This window comes from Pogoniulus pusillus, chromosome 15 (assembly GCF_015220805.1).
Source record: "Pogoniulus pusillus isolate bPogPus1 chromosome 15, bPogPus1.pri, whole genome shotgun sequence".
NCBI classification, from domain to species: domain Eukaryota; kingdom Metazoa; phylum Chordata; class Aves; order Piciformes; family Lybiidae; genus Pogoniulus; species Pogoniulus pusillus.
Window position 1 is genome coordinate 23,774,810 of NC_087278.1, and position 22,985 is coordinate 23,797,794.

Below are 22,985 nucleotides of genomic sequence, written 5' to 3' on the forward strand. Positions count from 1 at the left end.
TATTATATGTACAGTAATGGAAGAAAGTGACCTAAATGCTAGGTTCTAAAAGGTTCAGTGTATCAGGGCATTCAGAGGGGGGAAGCAAGGGGAGAGCTCAGAAAGTTTTGTTAATTGCTGCCAGGTGGACACTATAACACACAGAAGCTCTCACTGTGTGATAGATGTTTAAAAAATACAGAATTCCAAAGTATCACCTTTCATTATAAGTTATCAAGAGTTAAATAGACAGACAGGGGGAATAAAGCAACAACAACAACATTTCACCCAGGAAGGACCTTCAAATCATCATATTTAAACCAAGTCTCCTTACTGCACGTTTTCAAACAGACTTGCAAACCATGCAAGCAAACTCCATCTTGCTGGAGCTGATCTAAGCATGAGTAAAACAAAATTAGGTTCAAAATCTTGGAATTTCAGGGAGATAGCTAAGGAATTTCTCCCAGAGCCAAAGGTTTCACTTACAGGTGGTGCTCTGAAAGATGTGTTTTCAAAAATTACATCACTGACTGAGTTATGTTGTCCCTCCTCTGCCCTTCCAGTGAGCTTTGTGGGATAACAACACAAAGACACTAAAGCAGTAAGCAATCAAACCCCCTTAGAGCTAGCAAGCATTAGAAGAGAACCTTTGAAAGCTTGAAAACTGCCGAGTTTGGCTGGAGGTGGTTTAGCAGTGGCTGCCGAACCTACTTCTGCACCTCACAGTAATTGCTAAGGAGCAGACTGAACTCAAGAGGGCTGCAGGAACGGCTGTGCAATTCAAACCACACTCCAGCACCTCAGGCAGCACTCCAGAATCCCCCCCGCCCCCAGCACCAGCCTCATCTCATGCAGCACACAAGTAAAGACCACCCCCGCTCCAAATGCAGGATGATATCATGCAACAGAAATATTTGGAAGTTACCATAAAATCCAGGAGCCACGCTGCCTGCAGGGCTTTGAGGGTTGCTGTTTTCCTCTGAGGTTATCTTCATTTGCAGGTGTTTGCTATTAGCAGCAATTAGCAGCTATTACCAGCTGACCTGGGGTTCCCAGTCACAGCCCTAGTATGGGACCCGCAGGCAGAGAACCAAGCTCTTAAAGGGAGTTCTGCACCAGATAGACCAATTCCTAGCTTTGAGGGTTGCTGTTTTCCTCTGAGGTTATCTTCATTTGCAGGTGTTTGCTATCAGCAGCAATTAGCAGCTATTACCAGCTGACCTGGGGTTCCCAGTCACAGCCCTAGTATGGGACCCGGAGGCAGAGAACCAAGCTCTTAAAGGGAGTTCTGCACCAGATAGACCAATTCCTAGCTTTGAGGGTTGCTGTTTTCCTCTGAGGTTGTCTTCATTTGCAGGTGTTTGCTATTAGCAGCAATTAGCAGCTATTACCAGCTGACCTGGGGTTCCCAGTCACAGCCCTAGTATGGGACCCGGAGGCAGAGAACCAAGCTCTTAAAGGGAGTTCTGCACCAGATAGACCAATTCCTAGCTTAAGATTAAGCAGCAGAGCATGATTTAGTCACTTGGATCGAGGTAAGGAGTGAATGAAAGAAACTATAAAGAAAAAGACACAGACCACTTTATATAAACAGATTATTTTCCCATCTGGGTATCATGAATCAGAGCCTCACAGCTACTGTATAAGAATTACTTTCAAGTTCCACAGGGTTCTTCATTCTTGCTTATGTGGATAAAGACATTTCAAATAGCTAGGAGAACATTATATATTTTGAGAAATATACACCAAAATCTCATTTGTTACTTCCCAAAATAGCAGGTATGAAGTGTAGCTGACACCTGGGTGTGCAGGAGTTGTTACAAGCTTCAAAAGTCTTCTGCCTCCTCACTGCAGTGAGGAGAAATAGTGAAGAGAAAAATGTGTATTTTGAGAAATCTCCACCAAAACCTCATTTGTTATTTCCCAGAATAGAAGGTGTGAGGAGAATCTTACACATGGGTTTAGAGGAGTTGTTAACAAGCTTCAAAAGTCCTCTGCCTCCTCACTGGAGCTGTCTCATTGGTATTCTAGCAATGCTTGCACTGTCTGAAGATGGAAATACTACTACTTCAAATGGAGCCCCCACTACAAGAGGGATGTGGAGATGCTGGAGTGTGTCCAGAGAAGGGCCAAGAGGATGTTCAGAGGGCTGCAGCAGCTCTGCTGTGAGCACAGACTGAAAGAGTTGGGGCTGTGCAGTCTGCAGAAGAGGAGGCTCCCAGGTGACCTTCTTGTGGCCTTCCAGTATCTTAAGGGGGCCTACAAAAAAGCTGGGGAGGGACTTTTTAGGCTGTCAGGGAGTGACAGGACTGGGGGGAATGGAGTAAAGCTGCAGGTGAGTAGGTTCAGACTGGACATGGGGAGGAAGCTCTTCACCATAAGAGTGGTGAGAGGCTGGAATGGGTTGCCCAGGGAGGTGGTTGAGGCTCCATCCCTGGAGGTGTCTAAGGCCAGGCTGGATGAGGCTGTGGGCAGCCTGATCTAGGGTAGGGTGTCCCTGCCATGGCAGGGGGGTTGGAACTGGCTGATCCTTGCGGTGCCTTCCAACCCTGACTGATTCTGTGATTCTCTAAGAGCAGATAATGATATTGCCATTTTAGTGCAAACAAATGTCAGCTGAACAATGTGGTTAACATGCATTAATCACCTCCCCTCTCACCAGATTTTTCCTAAATATCTTAAGTAACTGGACACACAAATTCTTTCTGTTAACACAGATGTTATCACTGAAATCTCCTTTCCATAGAGTCGGTCTGTAAAAGAAAGGGCAGGCACACACTTCATGGAACCAGTTGTTGCTATGAAACAGAAGCTGCTTTATGTAATCCTGTGACCACTCTCAGCTGGCATAACAGGGCAAGAGAAATGTGCTACTGACCTGTGAAATGGACCCCAAAACTCATGCAGAGTTATGAAGCAGGTATGGAGAGCAGCCAGACAGAGAGGGATCTGGGGGTGCTGATTGATACCTGCCTGAACATGAGCCAGCAGTGTGCCCAGGTGGCCAAGAGAGCCAGTGGCATCCTGGCCTGCATCAGGAATGGTGTGGCCAGCAGGAGCAGGGAGGTCATTCTGCCCCTGTACTCTGCACTGGTTAGACCTCACCTTGAGTACTGTGTTCAGTTCTGGGCCCCCCAGTTTAGGAGGGACATTGAGATGCTTGAGCGTGTCCAGAGAAGGGCGACAAGGCTGGGGAGAGGCCTTGAGCACAGCCCTACGAGGAGAGGCTGAGGGAGCTGGGATTGGTTAGCCTGGAGAAGAGGAGGCTCAGGGGTGACCTTATTGCTGTCTACAACTACCTGAGGGGTGGTTGTGGCCAGGAGGAGGTTGCTCTCTTCTCTCAGGTGGCCAGCACCAGAACCAGAGGACACAGCCTCAGGCTGTGCCAGGGGAGATTTAGGCTGGAGGTGAGGAGAAAGTTCTTCCCTGAGAAAGTCATTGGACACTGGAATGGGCTGCCCGGGGAGGTGGTGGAGTCGCCGTCCCTGGAGCTGTTCAAGGCAAGGTTGGATGTTTCACTTGGTGCCATGGTCTGGCCTTGAGCTCTGTGGTAAAGGGTTGGACTTGATGATCTGTGAGGTCTCTTCCAACCTTGGTGATACTGTGATGTTTTACTACAGCACTGGGTGCAGGCAGGGTCACTCCAGCAATCCTGCACACCCCATGCTGGCACAAGCCACAGTTTATGTCACAAGAGCAGGCATATTCATAACAAGAGGTAGGGTTATTACAGTTATTTCTGTATTTTTCCATTCTCACCCCAATTCCAGCCCCAGTGGTCTGGAATGGTTATCTGCAATGAACACCCCACACAGTCTTTCTTACAGGATCCTTTTCATCTCTGGTCAAGCAGACCCTTCTTTACTGCTGATGTCAGGGGATCTCTGCTTCTCCTTTATCTCCTTCCTGCTTTCCTTAGTCACTGCAGGCCTGGGTCTTTACAAGATTGCTTATCACAGATCTCCAAGGAGTAGCTGCAGACACTCCTACAGTAGCCCTTGTTTAGGTTTGCAGATTATCAACTGATTACTATAAACAAACATCTGTACAGAGTTTGGTATTTTATGGTTTGCCACAGACACCCTCAAAATGTGCAGCTGGTCTGTAGGGCCCTAACATGACCATTCCTTGATTTTTCTTTGTGATGGTTTGGGTGTTACCTGTCCCCCACACTTAAGAAAATCACCCAGACTAGACTCAGCCAAGCTGAAACTTGGAGAATGAAGCTTTGTATTTACAGCTTAGCAGGTCAGACAAGCAGATGTTTACCCTATCTACAGCTATATACAGAAATATACAAGCTGAAAAGGTAACACAGGAACACAACAGCTCTCCCAGAAACCTGAGTCCCCAGGAGGAGCTCCCAGCCGTCCTTCCACCTCCTTTCCACCCCTCTACCGTATCCCAGGCTTTGCCTTATGTTCAAGATGAGTTTGGAGGGTCAGCCAGGGGGGTTAGGAAGCAGAAGGATTAGTCAGGCAGCAAGTTAGGTTAGAGAGAGAAGTGCAGCCCAAAAGCCAGAGAGAGACTCAGCGTTATTGATGATTATGTTCTTCTTTTTACACATCTCAGCAAGCCTATGAGTGCAGTAGCCATCACCATTCTTCCCTTTTCACAGCCTGTAATCTAATTCTTCTCACCAGAATCTCCCAGCTAGGCTCAAACTAGCACATTCTTATATCACTATTCTAGAGTGAAGACCTGAATCTGGTTTGCACCATTATGGAGCCAGCCTTTTGTCTGGCAGAAATGCGAAAAACCTTGCTGATAGTGTGGGAAAGAGAAGAGTCACTGTTCTGGGGCACTGTCCTGGGGCTTCAGCACCAGCAGGAAGTCACAACCACTTTGGTTAATCCTTAAGTGCATGTTGAGGGTAGGGCTTCCCTCCAGAAACATCTGAGCAAGAGAGATGGAGGCAGCTGAAATCCAATGGGAACGGTTTGCAGGAAATCAGCTGTTGGGGTGATGAGCAAAGAGATCCAGGCAGGGCTAGGTAACGATCCAGGAGATACAGACACAGAAAACTTACAAACAGGGTAGGCTGCCATGGCTGCTTCAGCTTCCTCCATTCCTATAGTCCCACACATGCACACAAACCCACTCCTGAGCCATCAACAGAGCTGCCTGCAGCTTCGTTAAGATGGCAGCAGGCAGATTGCTTCCCATGTCTCATTAATTCAGGCTTTCCTGCCCATTCATCCCACCACTATCATCTGCACAGCCACAGACAGGAACACCTACAGAGGAGCAAGCATGGGGTTCACCCAGGCAAGTGGGGGTCCTCCTGCTGATTAAGAGTGAGCAACACTCCTGTGGAGCAAAACACTGGAGAGAAGCCTTCACCTGCACCCTTCCAGCCCAACTCTTTGCCACTATGAGCATTGTTACTCAGAGACCTCCTAAACCAGATCAGAGAAGATGTCTTTCCAAGAGGTATCTGAAAACAGATCTTTGTGCAGATCCTTCCTGAAAGTGAAGCCATTCCAGCTGTTGACCTGATCTGCTGGGGGAAGCAGCAGCCTTCTAGAGGAGCCTGAGAGAAGCAGGGCCTAAGAACTGACAGGTGCCACCAGTGGAGGAGCAATGCAGAACCTTATAGAGTCTGGCAAATATCACACAGTGCCACGTCTGGCTTTGCAGCAAGCACTGTGAGGTGTGCACCATTGCTTCCAGGGACAGGAAACACCTTCTCCCCAACACACAAGCATAACCAACAGAGTTATCAGGGTCTCCTCTGGCAAACACAGAGCTGGGCAGAACCGGAGAGCTGACCACATCCCGCACAGCAAACCATTCATCTAAAAGGGAGATCAAATCCCTCTGCCCCCAGCCAGAACCAGGACTGCTGAGGGTGTCAAGTTCCACCTCTCAGGAGAGGGATTTCTGCAGGCAGAGCAATTACCACCTCATCAGTTAACTAAAACTGCACAGTTTGACCAAAAGGACATTGTCCTGTTCACCCTAGCTGAAGAAATAAAGCATCCACATTTTCAAAGGTGATCAGTATAAAACAGACTACTGTAACAGATGGGATTTAACTGTCAGGGTTTACAGCTGCACATAATGTTTTCCTTACATATCTCATCTCCCATCTTGGTGGAATGAGAAGATACATGCCAAACAGCTGTAACAGATTCTGCCTCTTCCACAACAAAGCTAAAGCATGCAGACTCCTGTTACATCCCATTAAGACTGCATTTGACAGGAGAGGTACACATTATAAGTGACCTCCTCTGCACAACTTCCAGCATGGGCATGACACAGCATCACCAAAAAAGAAAACAAGCATCTTTATGGTGTGCCAGGATTAAGGTGTGTGTGTGTGGGGATTATATTTTATATGGAGAAGCTCAACAGGAGCCAGCAGTGTGCACTTGCAACCAGAGCCTGGGCTGCATCAGAAGAAGTGTGGCCAGCAGGAGGTGATTCTCCCCCTCTACTCTGCTCTGGTCAGACCCCACCTGGAGTCCTGCATCCAGCTCTGGAGCCCCTATTACAAGAGGGATGTGGAGATGCTGGAGTGTGTCCAGAGAAGGGCCACAAGGATGCTCAGAGGGCTGCAGCAGCTCTGCTGTGAGCACAGACTGAAAGAGTTGGGGCTGTGCAGGCTGCAGAAGAGGAGGCCTCGAGGTGACCTTCTTGTGGCCTTCCAGAATCTGAAGGGAGCCTGCAAAGAAGCTGTGGAGGGACTTTTTAGGCTGTCAGGGAGTGACAGGACTGGGGGGAATGGAGCAAAGCTGGAGGTGGGGAGAGTCAGTCTGGATGTGAGAAGGAAGCTCTTCACAATGAGAGTGGTGAGAGGCTGGAATGGTTTGCCCAGGGAGGTGGTTGAGGCTCCATGCCTGGAGGTGTTTAAGGCCAGGCTGGCTGAGGCTGTGGGCAGCCTGCTCTAGGGTAGGGTGTCCCTGCCTGTGGCAGGGGGGTTGGAACTGGCTGATCCTTGCAGTGCCTTCCAACCCTGACTGATTCTATGATTCTATATAAACACTGGTTAAAGTACTCATCATCCTGTCCTGTTATCTTCCATATCACTTGATCCATACCACCACTCAAAACAAAGTCACTGCCCAACCTCAGGGAGCAGAGGCTGACAAAGGCTCCCACCCAAGTGATATGTGTGCCATGATATCATGGCACACATGGGCTAAAAACATGGGTATTAATTGAAGCCTGAAGAAGGAAGCTCTGGAGCTACACACAAACCTGCTAATACAAATCCTGCCACGACCATCACAGCTTTATAGGCTCCCTTTTGCAATTCATCATTGCACAGCAGGAAAGTTCTCCTTTGCCCTGCAGTCTCTTTTTAACAATCTGCAGTACACACTTTTGCATGCAGTTGCTCTAATACTTTTCTTCCATAGCTGCTTATATTCTGCCCAAAGTACATTTATCACTGGTTTAAATAAAAGCCTACCTTTAAGCACAGAAATAGTCCCAACAGAACTTACATCAACAGCTTGCACTTTTATGTGGACATTTTGGCAATGCTACTGACTGCATTTTTGTCACACCAGGGTAGCAAGAAAAAGCTCACAGGAGTTTTGCTGGTAATTCTTCTCACCAAAACATGCTAGCTAGCTTCAAACTAGCACAATTACATTTAGGACATTCCCTTGTAAATAAACTATTCCATGTAGCCAGCTATCAGCCAGATTCCTACCCTAAGCTATCCTTGTGTATAGCAATCAGTATTCAAGGGGATAAATAACAATCCAATGTTCATAAACTACACAGATTTACTTCCACCTCCACCTCATTCTGCAACTCAGGTAGATATTCAGCTGCTCCCATGCAAACAGTCACTTAGAAAAGATCTTCCCAAAGGACTTTCAGCACTTTTAATTAAAGATTCTGTCCTAAGGCACCTGCAGGCAAATCCACCTTGAGACAAAAGGGGAACTTGGCTACAGTATTATTTCCTTCCTTCTCTGAAGCCTGTTGACAGGAGGCACAATTGAGTTGTCAAGCCCTCGAGTATATCTGAATGAATATCCTAAAGACTGAGCAAGTTTGTTGTCCACTTCCCTTAGCATACTTGTGCCTCGGCTGGTGATGGCCAGAAGCCTTTTACCCTTGAACAACTGTTTCCAACAGTCATGGAAAGTTTCCCTCATCTTTCTTCCTGTCCAACACTTCTTATTTTCAAAAGTTTTATCTTCCTCTCTCCCTGTACATGTATGTTACACAGACACATAAGGCAGGGACAGGCTCTGCTCACTTGCTCCCAATGATAGGACAAGGAGCAATGGGTGTAAGCTGCAGCACAGGAGGTTCCACCTCAACACAAGGGGGAACTTCTTTACTGTGAGGGTCACAGAGCACTGGAACAGGCTCCCCAGGGAGGTTGTGGAGTCTCCTTCCCTGGAGACTTTCAAGGCCTGTCTGGATGTGTTCATCTGTGATATGTGCTAGATTGTGTGGTCCTGCTCTGGCAGGGGAGAGGTTGGATTTGATGACCTCCTTGGGTCCCTTCCAACCCCTAATATCCTGTGATTCTGTGAACTATATATCTATATATATCAAAGTACATATCACAAATTACAGAATCACAGAATTTCTTAGATTGGAAAAGACCTTCAAGATCATGGAGTCCAATCATTAGTTTGGCACTGACAAGTCCTTGACTAAACCAAATCCCTCAGCACAACATGTAATCACAAGGAATTGCTATGGTTGGAAAGGACCACCAGGAACATCCCAGTATCCTTAATCACTAGACCATAGCCTCATGTTGGAATGGTACAGCTATTGGAACTTGAAATACTGGAACATAAGCCATGGACAGGTGAGAGTGCAGGAGCTCAGAAGGACTGAGTTAAGACAAAACAGAAGGTTGGAATGACCTTAGAGAATGGTGTAACAAACACAAACAAATGTAAGGCTGGAGCCTGTGGTTTTCACCCATCTCTGCTGACTTAGATTGCTTAGACACAATGTAAGTGTTGTTGAGAGAACATGATGGATGTCTATGCTAATTAGTATGTAATTTCTAACACAAGTGCATGTACCCAATTGCAGTTTAATACAGTTTGTAGCCTTCTGATGAAAGGTATAGAAACACATGTTTGGAATGCAATAAACAGATTGGATTGGCTTGCATCAAGAGTCTCCCTGTCTCTTCTGATGCCTGTGGCAGCCTCAAGTGCCACATCCACTTCCCTTTTAAACACCTCCAGGGATGGCAACTCCACCACCTCCCTGGGCAGCCTGTTCCAGTGCCTGACCACATCCATCTCCCTACAGACATTCTTCAAACAGGAAACATTTTGATGAAGTTCTGGTGATAAGAAAAACAACTATTTTTGCTGACTTGCAAGAACATGGGACTCTCCTACAACGTTACGTTCACTTCTTGGAAACAGATGGCATGCAGGGTTAACCCTTCAGGTGGAGTGACCTTGAGCCTGACCCTAGGTGGTCTTGACACCCGCCCTCCCCACCTAGGGGTGGGTCTGAACACTACCAGGTGATGGTTAGCTCACTCCCACTTCCTATCTAAAGATCTATAAAAGCAAGGGGGCTGCCTGTTCTCTCTCTCTGTGCTCTCTGCCTCCCTGCTTACCAGCATTACCATCCTGTTCCTGGTCTTCTTTCTTTTACCACGTGGCCATCACCCACGAGGCAGACAAAGCCATCACCATCAAAATCTGCTTGTATTTACACATTTTGTATTTGTTTTCCCTTCCCTATCCCTTTGTAACTTCCCTACCTCAGACACCTTTTTAATTTACTGTTAAACTTCTTTTTAACTTCCAAATCAAGCAATATTTATTTATTTGGGTGTGCTTACCTTTTCCTCTCGCTCCATCTAATTCCTTTCTTTGGGGAAAGAAGGGGTGTGATGGTTTGGGTGTTCCCAGCCCCCCCCCCCCCCCCCCCCCCCCCACTTTAAAAATCACCCAGACTAGACTCAGCCAGCTCTGGAAATATGAATAAAGCTTATCTTTACAGCTAGCACAAGATACAGGAAGATATTTACAGTAGATACAGTTATAGACAGAAATATACAAGGTAAAAGGCAATACAGAAACACAACAGCCCTCCCAGAAACCTGAGTCCCCAGGAGGGGCTCTCAACCACCCCTTCACCTTCCCTCTACCCCTCTCAACCTTACCCCAGTCCCAGGGAAGAATGGAGGTTTGGACAAGGGGTTAGGAAGCAAAGTGGATTAGCCCAAAATGGAGGGTGAGGTTAGAGAGTAAGATGCAGCTCAGCCAGCAGCCCAAGTGAGAGTGGTTATCTATGTTTTTATTTCTTGTTCCTATACATCTCAGCAAGCCTGTGAGTGAAGTAGACATCACCCTTGTTTGTCTACCACAGCCTATAATCTAGTCCTTCTCACCAAAACATTCTAGCCTGCTTCAAACTAGCACAAGGGGGAAGAGGGAAGGGCACTCTATAAATTGTTATTTGGACCTATCAAACTTATTTGAGTCTCTGGGAATGTAAACTAGAACTGAGACAGATGGTATGGCAAATACTACAGTAAACTGTAAGATTTCAACAAAAAACATCTGTTTGAGTAAATGAAAGAGCTTTTTCACCAAAATCCCAAACCTAACATCTGTATGCTTGCCTGTGCACGTATTCTCTTACTGAAGTCAAATGGATATTTGGATTTGTTTCTAAGAAAAGAGCAAATTTAGCTGGTTTCTCAGATTTCTCAGCCTCCATTTTCTCTGATACTGCAAAAAGTATTTCAACAAAATGTACCTATTGCCACACAAAAAGACCCTGAAGTCAATTTACATCAACAGTTCTCATCATTAGTTCATACCCTGAAGAGCTGCAAGGTTTCAGGAGCAAAAGTCACGTCTTGGCTCTGTGGCTGCACTGTGTTTAGATGAGTGAGGTGCCACTACAATGCCAAGAATCAGAGGGCATGAGGGTGACACCAGCCTTCTCAAGCAGAAAATGGCAGGTATGAAATAAGGAGATCTGCTAACCTACAGAGGAGCTTCTACTCATGCAACCCATTATGTTCACTAGATAATGTCTACACAGACAGCAGTAAAGTAGCCCCACCATGCTGCTGACATCCTGCTCCTACACCTCAGGCAAAGCTCAGAACAGTAACCATCTCCTTAATGAGGTGATGATCCAGCACATGGAGCAGTAGTGTGTTCAGCCTCAGAGAAGTATCATAGTATCACAGTATCATCAGGGTTGGAAGAGACCTCACAGATCATCAAGTCCAACCCTTTACCACAGAGCTCAAGGCCAGACCATGGCACCAAGTGCCACGTCCAGTCCTGCCTTGAACAGCTCCAGGGACGGCGACTCCACCACCTCCCCGGGCAGCCCATTCCAGTGTCCAATGACTCTCTCAGTGAAGAACTTTCTCCTCACCTCCAGCCTAAATCTCCCCTGGTACAGCCTGAGGCTGTGTCCTCTTGTTCTGGCGCTGGCCACCTGAGAGAAGAGAGCAACCTCCTCCTGGCCACAACCTCCCCTCAGGTAGTTGTAGACAGCAATAAGGTCTGCCCTGAGCCTCCTCCTCTCCAGGCTAACCAATCCCAGCTCCCTCAGCCTCTCCTCGTAGGGCTGTGCTCAAGGCCTCTCCCCAGCCTTGTCACCCTTCTCTGGACACGCTCAAGCATCTCAATGTCCCTCCTAAACTGGGGGGCCCAGAACTGAACACAATACTCAAGGTGTGGTCTAACCAGTGCAGAGTACAGGGGCAGAATGACCTCCCTGCTCCTGCTGACCACACCATTCCTGATGCAGGCCAGGATGCCACTGGCTCTCTTGGCCACCTGGGCACACTGCTGGCTCATGTTCAGGCAGGTATCAATCAGCACCCCCAGATCCCTCTCTGTCTGGCTGCTCTCCAGCCACTCCAACCCCAGCCTGTATCTCTGCATGGGGTTGTTGTGGCCAAAGTGCAGCACCCTGCACTTGGAGCTATTGAACCCCATCCCCTTGGACTCTGCCCATCTGTCCAGGTGGTCAAGGTCCTGCTGCAGAGCCCTTCTGCCCTCCAACCCAGTCACATCTGCCCCCAGCTTAGTGTCATCTGCAAACTTGCTGATGACTGACTCCATGCCCTCATCCAGGTCATCTATTGACCATACTGAGCTCACAAGCACTCAGCTAAAGCAGTGGGCTGAACAGCTACATCATCCTCTCCACAGTGTCTGTCAAACACGTTCAGCTGTTGGGAAGCAGGTGGTGGTGACATCGCTCCACAGCCAGCTTGCACTAATTCAGCATGACACCACTGGAAGCCAATGTCACAGTGGACCTCCACCAACTGGCAAGAGGACATTCAAAAGCACCTGCTGTCATGTGAGGTGCTACTTCCAGGGCATCATCTTCACTAGCAGAAAGGTGGATTTCAACCATCTGTTCACAAACACTTTAATTTCACCGAGTGCCATGGTCTGGTTGATTGGCCAGGGCTGGGTGCTAGGTTGGACTGGATGATCTTGGAGGTCTCTTCCAACCCAATTGATTCTATGACTCTATGATTCTAAGTGTAGAAAAGGCCCTAAGGTTTTACTCCAGGATAGACTCAATAAAGGTAAAATGACTGGTTATTACCAAGCAGAAACATGCACAAGAGCCTTCTACTCAGACTCTGGTAGCACACTGTTCATCATTTCAGTTGTCTGTAAATTCAGAGCACCTCAGGTTGGTCAGATTGAGGTCCTTAAGGAAGTGCAAAAGGCTGCACTGCACCTTCCTAAGATACTAACAGCTAAATGCTGTGGTTTCATGCTGAAGAAGTTCAGTGTAGATATAATGCAAATCTTGCTCCCATTCTCTTCTTCTCAGAACAACAGAAAATGGCTGCTTAGGAAATTTCACATTCAATAACCATAATTTTCAGCTTTGGCAGATTAGATCTGAAACAGAAACAGTTTCAATAAAAAAGTACTTTTCATCTTATGAGCACTGATGGATTTCTGCTGTGAGCTTGCTCATTAAAGAACTTCCAGAACTATTTTCAGCCTTCACCTCATCTCCTCTCTTCAGAAATCAACAATTCTGATGCAAAAAAATAATATGATTAGCAGAGAGTCCCTCCCCAAAGCAGTTATTCAGCCAAACCACTCACACAGCACAGAATCATAGAATCAACCAGGATAGGAGACCTCCAAGATCATCCAGTCCAACCTAGCACCCAGCCCTATCCAGTCAACCAGACCATGGCACTAAGTGCCTCATCCAGGCTTTGCTTGAACACCTCCAGGGACAGAAACTCCACCACCTCCCTGGGCAGCCCATTCCAATGCCAATCACTCTCTCTGCCAACAGCTTTCTCCTAACATCCAGCCTAGACCTCCCCTGCCACAACTTGAGGCTGTGTCCTCTTTTTCTGTTGCTGCTTGCCTGGCAGAAGAGACCAACCCCACCTGGCTACAGCCTCCCTTCAGGTAGTTGTAGACAGCAATGAGCTCTGCCCTGAGCCTCCTCTTCTCCAGGCCGCACACCCCCAGCTCCCTCAGCCTCTCCTCACAGGGCTGTGCTCCAGGCCCCTCACCAGCTTTGTTGCCCTTCTCTAGACACCTTCCAGCACCTCAACATCTCTCTTGAATTGAGGAGCCCAGAACTGGACACAGCACTCAAGGTGTGGCCTGACCAGTGCTGAGTACAGAGGCAGAATAACCTCCCTTGTCCTGCTGGCCACACTGTTCCTGAGCCAGCCCAGGATGCCATTGGCTCTCTTGGCCACCTGGGCACACTGCTGGCTCATGTTCAGCTACTCTCTACCAGCACCCCCAGGTGCCTCTCTGCCTGGCTGCTCTCAGCCACTCTGTCCCCAGCCTGTAGCGCTGCTTGGGGTTGTCATAGCCAAAGTGTAGAACCCTGCACTTGGCCTTGTTAAATCTTATCTCATTGGCCTCTGCCCCCTCACCCAGCCTGTCAAGGTCTCTCTGCATGTGTAGACCTTTGTTCAGGGCAGCACTGTGCTTAATTTTGAAGTACTTGACTCCAGACCTTTCAGATCACCTGGGAGTGATGCAACCATTACAGTGTTAGCTCGTTTGAAACTTCTCTTCCTCTCTACCTCCCAAATAAACTTAACTATTCAAATTACTCAGATGAGTTCTGATTTATGATACAACAGCCACAAAATTGAATCCTTCTTTCCCAAGAGCCCTAGTTAATTCCTGCTCAATATTTTGGATTGACATCCAAAAGCATTACACAAGCACAAAGGCTTACACATGCAGATACACATCCCCACTCCCATCCTAAAGCAGATTTGATTAAGTGCATTAGTACCCAAAAAGCTGTTTTCCTTTTAGCTTAGTTAAGCAACTTAGAGTTCTCTCCTTTCAGCAATATGATTGTGAAGATAAATATGCTACTGTTTGGGGGCTTTAGGGTTGTTTTTTAACAGTAAATTCATTGTGCACCTTTAAAAAGGAACTCCACAACACACAGCTTTGTGCAAAACTGAAAAGCAAAAATTACAACTCATTATCTGCAACTGTGCAACAAAGAATGGAGCTCTGAATCAGTGTTTGTCCTGCTGCTGTTTGAGGAGGCTCAGGGGTGACCTTATTGCTGTCTACAACTACCTGAGGGGAGGTTGTGGCCAGGAGGAGGTTGCTCTCTTCTCTCAGGTGGCCAGCGCCAGAACGAGAGGACACAGCCTCAGGCTGTGCCAGGGGAGATTTAGACTCGAGGTGAGGAGAAAGTTCTTCACTGAGAGAGTCATTGGACACTGGAATGGGCTGCCCGGGGAGGTGGTGGAGTCGCCGTCCCTGGAGCTGTTCAAGGCAGGATTGGACGTGGCACTTGGTGCCATGGTCTGGCCTTGAGCTCTGTGGTAAAGGGTTGGACTTGATGATCTGTGAGGTCTCTTCCAACCCGGATGATACTGTGATACTGTGATACTATCAGACTTATCCCATTATATCTCAAAGAGATGAAGTTGTTGTTTTTTTTCCTGAAGAGCAGTTTAAAAACTCTAGAAATGAGCTGCATATCTCTGAAGTGTCTTAGATTTACAACAAAAGCCAGATAGAACTGCATAAGTGCAGACAGATGCTGTACAAGAGATAAAACACAGAGTCAGAGATGCCTTTCCATTAAAATTCTGCCACTGTTTTCTCCTGAAGGGTAGAGACTGCAGAGACTGTTTCTAATTAACAACCTCCAGGCCTGGCACTATTTTGTATGTTTATGGATAATGTTGGCAGCTGCAGAAGCTCTGAAGAGAAAGGAGACATGGTAAGAGGATGAGCGATTCAGCACACGGCTCAACACGACTCCACGTCAGGAAAGAGCAAATGCAATTCTCAGGTGTATGGAAAGGAATTAGGAAGCAAGAACACAGTTTTTCTCCCCATGTAAGGCATTAGCTGCATGGATGTGGGATTAACTGCCAGTTCAAATAACTTGCTGCTTTTCAAAGACAATGAAAACTTAGAGATGATGCTGAGAACTACAGTAGTGTTTCAAGGTTATAGAAAAGCTCAGCAGTGAGGACAAGGAGCTCACTGTTTAGCAGGCAAAGAAGATGGCCAGGTGACTTAACTATGGCATTTTACTATGGCAGGCTGAGGGACTTGAGTCTCTTCAGCCTGGAGAAAATTAGGCTTTGGGAAGATCCTACAGCAGCTGCATGGATGTGGGATTAACTGCCAGTTCAAATAACTTGCTGCTTTTCAAGGACAATGAAAATTTAGAGATGATGCTGAGAATTGTAGTAGTGTTTCAAGGGTATACAAAAACTCAGCAGTGAGGACAAGGAGCTCACTCTGTTTAGCAGGCAAAGAAGATGGCCAGGTGACTTAACTATGGCATTTAACTATGGCAGGCTGAGGGACTTGGGTCTCTTCAGCCTGGAGAAAATTAGGCTTTGGGAAGATCCTACAGCAGCTGCATGGATGTGGGATTAACTGCCAGTTCAAATAACTTGCTGCTTTTCAAGGACAATGAAAACTTAGAGATGATGCTGAGAATTGCAGTAGTGTTTCAAGGGTATACAAAAACTCAGCAGTGAGGACAAGGAGCTCACTCTGTTTAGCAGGCAAAGAAGATGGCCAGGTGACTTAACTATGGCATTTAACTATGGCAGGCTGAGGGACTTGGGTCTCTTCAGCCTGGAGAAAATTAGGCTTTGGGAAGATCCTACAGCAGCTGCATGGATGTGGGATTAACTGCCAGTTCAAATAACTTGCTGCTTTTCAAGGACAATGAAAACTTAGAGATGATGCTGAGAATTGCAGTAGTGTTTCAAGGGTATACAAAAACTCAGCAGTGAGGACAAGGAGCTCACTCTGTTTAGCAGGCAAAGATGGCCAGGTGACTTAACTATGGCATTTAACTATGGCAGGCTGAGGGACTTGGGTCTCTTCAGCCTGGAGAAAATTAGGCTTTGGGAAGATCCTACAGCAGCTGCATGGATGTGGGATTAACTGCCAGTTCAAATAACTTGCTGCTTTTCAAGGACAATGAAAACTTAGAGATGATGCTGAGAATTGCAGTAGTGTTTCAAGGGTATACAAAAACTCAGCAGTGAGGACAAGGAGCTCACTCTGTTTAGCAGGCAAAGATGGCCAGGTGACTTAACTATGGCATTTAACTATGGCAGGCTGAGGGACTTGGGTCTCTTCAGCCTGGAGAAAAGAAGGCTCTGGGAAGATCCTACAGCAGCTTTCCAGCACCTGAAGAGGGCCCACAGGAAAGCTAGAGAGGTACCTTCTGTAAGGGCATGTGGTCATAGGAGCAGAGGTTTTAAACAAGAGCAGGGTAGGACATTAGGAAGAAGTTCTTTAACATGAGGGTGATGAGATAGTGGAACAGTTGCCCAGAGAAGTTGATGAATATCACCTAACATCTCTGGAAGTGTTTAAGATCCAGCTGGATGAGGCTTTGAGCAACCTAGTCTAATAGGTGTCCCTGCCCATGGCAGTGGTGTTGAAACTAGATGGTCTTTTAGATCACTTCCAACTCCCAACTCAAGTCATACTATGGAGAAAAAAAAACCTCTTTTCAGCAGAAATGTGTCTGTTCATAAGGAGCTTTCATTTCAGGAAAAAGAAAAACGTAACAAGAACTTCCAGGTGGGATTTAAAACTAAACACACTGAAATCTGAGACAAAGGAAGGTAAGCATTAAAATGAATTGCTAAGGAAATGGTAGAGTCTGCCTTTTAACATGTTCATATCTAGACTGGAAGCCTTTTCAGGAGATGCCTACAAGAGAAACACAAACCATGGGATCCAACACAGAGTTAATAGTTGAGCTATGTTCCAGCTCTCACTTCTGAGGTCAGACTAGACAAACTATAAGCACTTTTTTACTCTTAAACTCTGAATTTTCCATCCAGCCAAGAGCAAATCCAAATGGTGAAGTGTGGGATCACAGGTCGTTAATGAAGAACAATGGTCAATCAGGGTCAGTGTCAACACAAGCCTTGGGCAAACTGAGTCAGAGTGATCTGATTAGGAGAAGCAAGGAGATTGTCCTTCTCATCTGATGGATATGCCTGTCCTTCTTATCTGATGAATATGCTAAGACTGCTGCTCCACGGGAAGCAGATGTGGCAGACAAGAATTTAGATTGGAAGAAAAGACGGTTTTGCATGTGATAAAATGATTAATCAATATGTAAAAATGTTCAGCCTTCGGATGCCTTCTGACAAAGTATATAAATCCTCTATGTTGCCTAATAAAGTCGGAACTTAGCTTGCATCAAGCTGCCTCCCCGTCTCTTTGTCGCAGCAGTGAAGCTGTAAGCACTTTGGATGGGATCTATCTTTCCTAAAATCAAATTACCTAAAAGTTTGTTGTCCACCCTGAGCAAGCCACTAGCTCCTCATAGAAGAGGCACTCAGGAGTAACCTTTTGCACTCTGCCTGTCTCCTTATCTCTTTCCCTCCACTAAGTAAGAAGAAAGCCCCAAAGACTCCCTTCCCATGCATAACATTTGGGTGACAGAAGGTTATCAAGATGAATCCAGACTTACACAACACTGTGTAATGCTATTAAAGACAAAAGTGCCAACCCGTTGCTCAGATGCTAGGGATGCAGTCTCAGCCTGACTTAAGTCAAGGGGAGGTTTTACCTTTAACTTCAGTGACTCTAAGGACTTTTGTCTCTAATAGGAGTTACTCCTATGACAGTCACCTCTACTGGCCCTTGAGTCAGTGCCTGGGTGTTGCCATGGTGGAAGGGCAGACCTCTGATCCAGGAGCTTGAGAGAACAAAACAATAATGGGCTGCCCAGGGAGGAATGGGCTGCCCAGGGAGGTGGTGGAGGCACCGTCCCTGGAGGTCTTCAAGCAAAGCCTGGATGAGGCACTTAGTGCCATGGTCTAGTTGACTGGATAGTGCTGGGTGCTAGGTTGGACTGGTTGAGCTTGGAGGTCTCTTCCAACCTGGTTGATTCTATGATTGTATGTGTCACAAAATGTGTGATAAAAGAAACAGCAAGAATTTGTATTTAATTCCTATCCCCTGTATTAGAAGTCTTCATAGTGCCCAGTGGCACACAATAATTTGGAAGAACAGCTGCATTTTCAGTTCCCATTAGTAGTTTGAGGCATGCATGCAGGCAAGTAGTAAGGATAGGACTAAAATTTTGAGGTTCACTCTGGACTAACATAAACCACAGGTTTAATTAGTGAGAAATAAGACAAAGCTATAACCTTGTGGTATAGTTTATATGAAGAAGACTCTGCTTTATCCACAGCTAGTTTTGTAATAAAAAGAGGTGTTGACATAACTGCAGAAAACAAGGGCTGTTTTCAGAACATTTTCCACTTAACCAGAGCCACCAACACAGACATTTGCAGATGGGCAGTAACTTTAAATGTCTGTAAAGGTTCAGACCTGTTTTCCTTCACAGAAACCTCCACGAATCTCCTGCTACAGGCAATGCAAAACACTGAAGCCTAGAACCAAGATACTCAGTGGCTGTAACAGACTTTGTCCACAAACATCAGCTGATGTGTCTCTAAGGACCATCCACCATAAACTCAAAGCTACATCCAACTCCTTGCTCAGCTGAGAAGCATAGCTCTAAATGCACCCCAGTCATTTAATTCTTTTGAGCAACTCATCCAGCACCTGCCAGAATACAGGAGCCTCAACTCTCAGAGGAAGGCAGGAAACTACAGATGGGAACACAATCATCCAGTCCAACCTAGCACCCAGCCCCAGCCAATCAACCAGACCATGGCACTAAGTGCCTCATCCAGGCTTTTCATAGAGTCATAGAATCAAACAGGTTGGAAGAGACCTCCAAGATCATCCAGTCCAACCTAGCACCCAGCCCTATCCAATCAACCAGACCATGGCACTAAGTGCCTCATCCAGGCTTTTCTTGAACACCTCCAGGGATGGTGACTCCACTACCTCCCTGGGCAGCCCATTCCAATGGCAATCACTCTCTCTGTGAAGAGCTTCCATGAAAAGGAAACACTGATCCATTGATACGTTCACTACCTTACATTCAGTCTATGGAGTGGATTCTGGAAGTTGAAGTTAATATACTGCCTGACACAGAAACTTCAGCTATGAAACAGGACAATCAGCCTGTCTAAGCTCTACCATATGTGTCAAACCTGGTTAGTCCATGGGAACTACCCAGGCTGCAGAGAAAATCAAGATGGGGATTTGTACTGGATTACCAAGTTTTCTTTGTCATTGCCACTTCTCTTCCCCTTAGAAGACAGGACAGAAAAAGTGACATTTCAGGATTCTGTGCTTTAAATTTCATGGTACAGCTACTGGTTTAACATTAAAAATAAGACTTCTCTAAATGTCACTCTCAATTTCTTGCCAATGAAGATATGAAAGTCACACTGAGTTCACCACTTCCCACAGCCTCAGAAAAAAATGAAACACTGCAGAAGCTCAGTTACCACCACAGACATTTCCCCAGCTAAGCTACTAACACTGTAGAACTGAAGAGAGAGCATTATTTAAGACTTTATTTAGCCAAACATGTCTGAGAAGATTGTGATGTCTTTCAGAATATATCAGTGGAAGCTGAAGCAGGTCCAGCGGAGGGCCACAAAAATGGTCAGAGGGCTGGAATACCTGTGCTATAGAGAAAGACTGACAGAGCTGAGGTAGCTCAGCATGGACTGGAGAAGATCATAGGATCACAGAATCAACCAGGTTGGAAGAGACCTCCAAGATCATCCAGTCCAACCTAGCACCCAGCCCTAACCAATCAACCAGACCATGGCACTAAGTGCCTCAGCCAGGCTTTGCTTCAACACCTCCAGGGACAGTGACTCCACCACCTCCCTGGGCAGCCCATTCCAATGCCAATCACTCTCTCTGCCAACAACTTCCTCCTAACATCCAGCCTAGACCTCCCCCAGCACAACTTGAGACTGTGTCCCCTTCTTCTGTTGCTGCTTGCCTGGCAGAAGAGCCCAACCCCACCTGGCTACAGCCTCCCTTCAGGTAGTTGTGGCCAGCAATGAGGTCAGCCCTGAGCCTCCTCTTCTGCAGGCTGCACACCCCCAGCTCCCTCAGCCTCTCCTCACAGGGCTGTGCTCTAGGCCCCTCACCAACTTCATCATCCTTCTCTGAACACATTCCAGGATCTCAACATCTCTCTTGAATTGAGGAGCCCAGAACTGGACACAGCACTCAAGGTGTGCCCTGAGCAGTGCTGAGTACAGGGGCAGAATAACCTCCCTTGTCCTGCTGGCCACACTGCTCCTGAGCCAGGCTCTTTGCAGCCTTTCTTGTTTAAAGGGCACCTATAAAAAGAAGGGACAGTCTTTTTACAGGGCCTGGTGTGACAAGGCAAAGGGCAAATATTTTAAACCAGAGGAGGGTAGATTTAAACTAATGCTAAGAAATCAATGCTTCACAATGAGGGTGGTGAAACACTGACACAGGCTGTGCAGAGAGGTGCTTGGTGTCCCATCCCCAGAAACATTCAAGGTCAAGTTGGACTGCACTCTGAGCAACCTGATCTAGTTAAAGGTATCCTTATTCACTCATTACAGGAGGGTTGGACTGGATGACCTTTAAAAGTCCCTTCCAACTCAAAATATTCTACAAGCAGTACATTTCATACAGCCAAGACAAAGACATACAGCACAGAGAACTGTTATTCACAACTAGGCTTTTCCCACAGTTCTGCAGCCTGCATATGTAGCATTTCTGACCATATGGCATGTGATACAAAGCCACATACTGATAAAAAGGCAAAAATTCCTCCCACAGCAAGCAGGAGACACAGCCCTGGAAAGATTCCCCCCTAAGGCTGCTCCACAGGCACCGCACCCAGCTATCCCCTCCTGCTCTGCTCTGGCTAGCAAAATCCAGGCCCACCACTCTCCTTGGGCTCCTCCACTTTTTCTCTTACAGTGAAAGGTATCTTTAGACTGACAGTACTAATAGAGCAGAAAAACCTTCTCAAAAGGCCTTAGGAGTAGGCAGTCCCAACAATTTTCCCTATAGGAGACAGCAAAGTTTACTACCCACTGTATTAGTGTAAAACCATTTTCACCAGCAATAGGAACCAACACTCCCAAGGGCTGCTCTCTGCTGTTGCAGCATCACTTCAGCATAAGGAGACTGAAATCCAGCAGAACAGTAGAGCAGGCAGCTCTGAGCTTATCTGTCTCATTTCTTTGCTGCCAACATGGCAGGACTGAATTCTTTTTTATGGTTGTTTTACCCTCCCTGGTGCATCTGAGGTGTTCCTCCAGAATAAACCTAACAGCTTCTGAGCCAAAGCATACCCTTAATCACAGCTCCTGTGCTGCCAGCTAACCTGCACTGAGCTGGCCTGGTCTCCAGGGACACACCTAAAGATTCAACAACCAGCTGCTCTTTGCTTTGTACAGCACTGGAAACACACAAATCAAAGCTGTGGTTACCAGCTCTGGTCTGAAAACTGAGACAGGGGCAAATATCTGAGGGGCAAGTGTCAAGTGGATGGGGCCAATCTCTTTTCAGTGGTGTGCAGCAATAAGACAAGGACCAATGGCTGCAAACCAGAACAGAGAAGGTTTCACCTCAACAGGAGGAGAAACATCTTTACAGTGAAGAGTGACAGGGCACTGGAGCAGGCTGCTCAGAGAGGTTGTGGAGTCTCCTCCTCTGGAGACTTTCAAACCCTGCCTGGATGCATTCCTGTGCAAACTATCCAAGGGGATCCTGCCTTGGCAGGGGCTTTAAACATGATTTTTGGAGGTCACTTCCAACTTCTAAGGTTCTGTGATTCTGTAACAGCACTTTGAATATTGCCTAGGATCCACATGGCTTCTGTGCTGAAAGCAGAGATCACTCCTACCCCTTGAGACATCCTGTCTGCCTCTTCTCTGTTACAGCTGTCACCAATTGAGTTTTAGTCTGCTGCTATTCATACCATCCTGACTCACTCCAGTTCCACAATGAAATTACTGGCTGGAGCAAAGCACTGTGACACTTGAAATTCAGACTGTAACATGGGAGGCTTTCTGTTCTGGTTGCTGGTTCTGGGCTTTTTTGGGTGCTGGATCTCTTCCACTGAGATGGCATTGGGACAGGTAGCTCCCTGGCCTGGGCTTTCACGTTGCTTGCTTCTGCTTGATGCTCGCTGCTCCTTTCCTCCCTGCTTCTTCTGCAAGTAAGTTAATTGTGCTAAGGTATTCTCATTTATCTAGCAAAAAAACTCTTATCTCAGTTCTTTGTCTGAAATGGGTGGTTTCTTTGTGTACTGTTTTTCCCCCTCTCACTTCTGTGCTGGGGGAGGAAGAAAATTTAGCCCTTGCATTAACTCATTACCTATTTTATTTCTCATCTGATCCCACTACTGTGCATGTAATTCCCTACATTTCTCTTTTCCACACAATATCACTAGAACTGTGAGTAGGGACTGTAGACTTCCCTTCTCACATGCTTTCTCCAGAACTGCATTAAGGAGTGACCAGGCAATGAGAAGCAGTCACTGAGGAAGCATATGAAGGGAAGATAAACAGGTAAAGACACTAACCCCTTATTCTGGTAAAACAACAGCAGGAATAATCATAGAATCAACCAGGTTGGAAGAGACCTCCAAGATCATCCAGTCCAACCTAGTGCCCA

The 22,985-nt window shown here is 46.6% G+C and overlaps 1 protein-coding gene across 9 annotated transcripts in view; it reads right to left on the reverse strand.

Moving 5' to 3' along the window:
- Positions 1 to 22,985, reverse strand: part of BICD1 (BICD cargo adaptor 1) — a 239,414-nt gene that overhangs the window by 186,125 nt on the left and 30,304 nt on the right. The window contains exon 1 of one of the 9 annotated variants that reach the window (XM_064155775.1): positions 905 to 1,028. The exons of the other annotated variants lie outside the window; for them this stretch is intronic. Coding sequence (XP_064011845.1) covers positions 905 to 907 — 3 coding nt within the window. The 5' untranslated portion in view covers positions 908 to 1,028. Of the gene's footprint in view, positions 1 to 904; positions 1,029 to 22,985 lie in introns of those variants that run through there. 9 annotated transcript variants of the gene reach the window in all.